The sequence below is a fragment of the Nestor notabilis genome, unplaced genomic scaffold (assembly GCF_000696875.1).
Source record: "Nestor notabilis isolate BGI_N333 unplaced genomic scaffold, ASM69687v1 scaffold4831, whole genome shotgun sequence".
Taxonomy (NCBI): domain Eukaryota; kingdom Metazoa; phylum Chordata; class Aves; order Psittaciformes; family Psittacidae; genus Nestor; species Nestor notabilis.
In genome coordinates this window covers 62,803-64,329 of record NW_009913215.1, presented here as the reverse complement: position 1 = coordinate 64,329, position 1,527 = coordinate 62,803, and the positions used below count along the sequence as shown (strand labels likewise).

Here is a 1,527-nt window from a genome sequence, read left to right as displayed (position 1 = left end):
AGTGCAGATGGCTGGAGATATAAGATTGTAGGGTACACAGAGACAGATCAGAAGTACCCTGTGACACTATATCACTTCCTCTCAACTGAATTTCCAGTTAATGAGTTGCTTAAGTGGCAACTTCATTCTTCTCCTCAAAATAAATAAAATACCAAAGGTCACTGGTCATAAGTTCATACCAATGCACATCAATCTAGCTGCTTCCTTCCTTCAAGAGCATAATTGAATTGTTTTAGATGTGAGTCCACATCCATTGCAATGTGTGTGGGTCATCAGGTGACCCAGAGTTTTGGAGCAGCAACAGCTGCCACTAGTTTATGTTCTGAAGTTTACTTACAAGAAATGCTTTTTTTTTTTAAAATAACAAATCAGTTCAATTAACCTATTTCATTGTAATTCAAAGTATAGAAGACTATAGAGTATTAAAGATTGCTTTGGCCTAGAAAACAAGCCTTTTGGTAATAAACATCAGAGAACCAGATACTGCAGGATGGCCCAACCCAGATAATGAGTTAGGGCCCTAATAGTACAAGAGTTCCTTAAAAAAATGCTCTTGGGATTTTTCAGCTTAATAAATACTGAATTGCTCTGCTTCATTTTTTTAAGACTCTTAATTCAAATGCTGAAGTTTTGCTAGAAAATGCAAGAGCTATAAAATGTCTTAAAGAAACAGTGTGCAAACCAGACCCACATACAGAGTTGAAATTTTCATGTTATTGTGTAATTCCAGGAAAATGGGCTTTAAGAAAAATATCGTGAGACACCCTAAAACTGTGAAAATCGTCAATGATGGAATGAGGACCTCAGTCTATATAATAGGAAAGCACCAGAAATACTTTTAGCATGAACCGTGAAGGCACCACAGAAATCAGAAAAAGCTACTTAGATCTTTTGAAACCACATCAACATCATGAAGAGCTGTTAGTCACAAAATGCTGCATTTTCTGATTCACATGTAGATTTTGGTAAAAAAATAAAAATAAAAAAAAAATTTAAAAAGATCAAAACCCAGACAACAGTCAAGAAGAGGAGCTTACCTGGATCACTAAGAAATTCCTCTGAGGTGTTCCACACTCGACCATCCAAATACAATGTGCCATTGGTGGAGTTAAACTTGGTGTAGTCCCTGACACACTTGTGCCGCAAATTGCCCATGAAGAGCTGAAGGCCTATGAGGGCAAAGACACTCAAGCAGAAAACGGTCAGGATCATCACATCGGCAAGTTTCTTAACAGACTGGATAAGTGCCCCTACAATGGTCTTCAGTCCTAGGGAGATAAAAGCCAAGAGTTTATAGGCTGAGAGGCTGAAACATATCGGCAGTTAGCTACTTTTCATGATGAAAATCTCCATGGAAGAGAAAGTTGGAAAGGTTTCAAGTACATGTTTATAACTGAATGGCAGAAACAAGAGCCAGGTGATCAATATGAAGGTTTAGTTGGTTTAGTTTGTGAGGTTTAATTTGGCTCACTTTTGTCTGGACAAAAGTCTTGGTATTACTCTTACACAAACACTAATTTAAAAATG

General features: G+C 37.3%; 1 protein-coding gene across 1 annotated transcript in view; it reads right to left on the bottom strand.

The window, feature by feature from the left end:
- Positions 1–1,037: 1,037 nt before the first annotated feature.
- The window catches only part of LOC104412375 (sodium channel protein type 5 subunit alpha-like), a gene marked incomplete at its 3' end in the record, with an annotated part of 23,570 nt that continues 23,080 nt past the window's right edge, over positions 1,038–1,527 (bottom strand). Inside the window, exon 6 of the mRNA XM_010023084.1 lies at positions 1,038–1,268. Coding sequence (XP_010021386.1) covers positions 1,038–1,268 — 231 coding nt within the window. The remainder of the gene's footprint in view (positions 1,269–1,527) is intronic.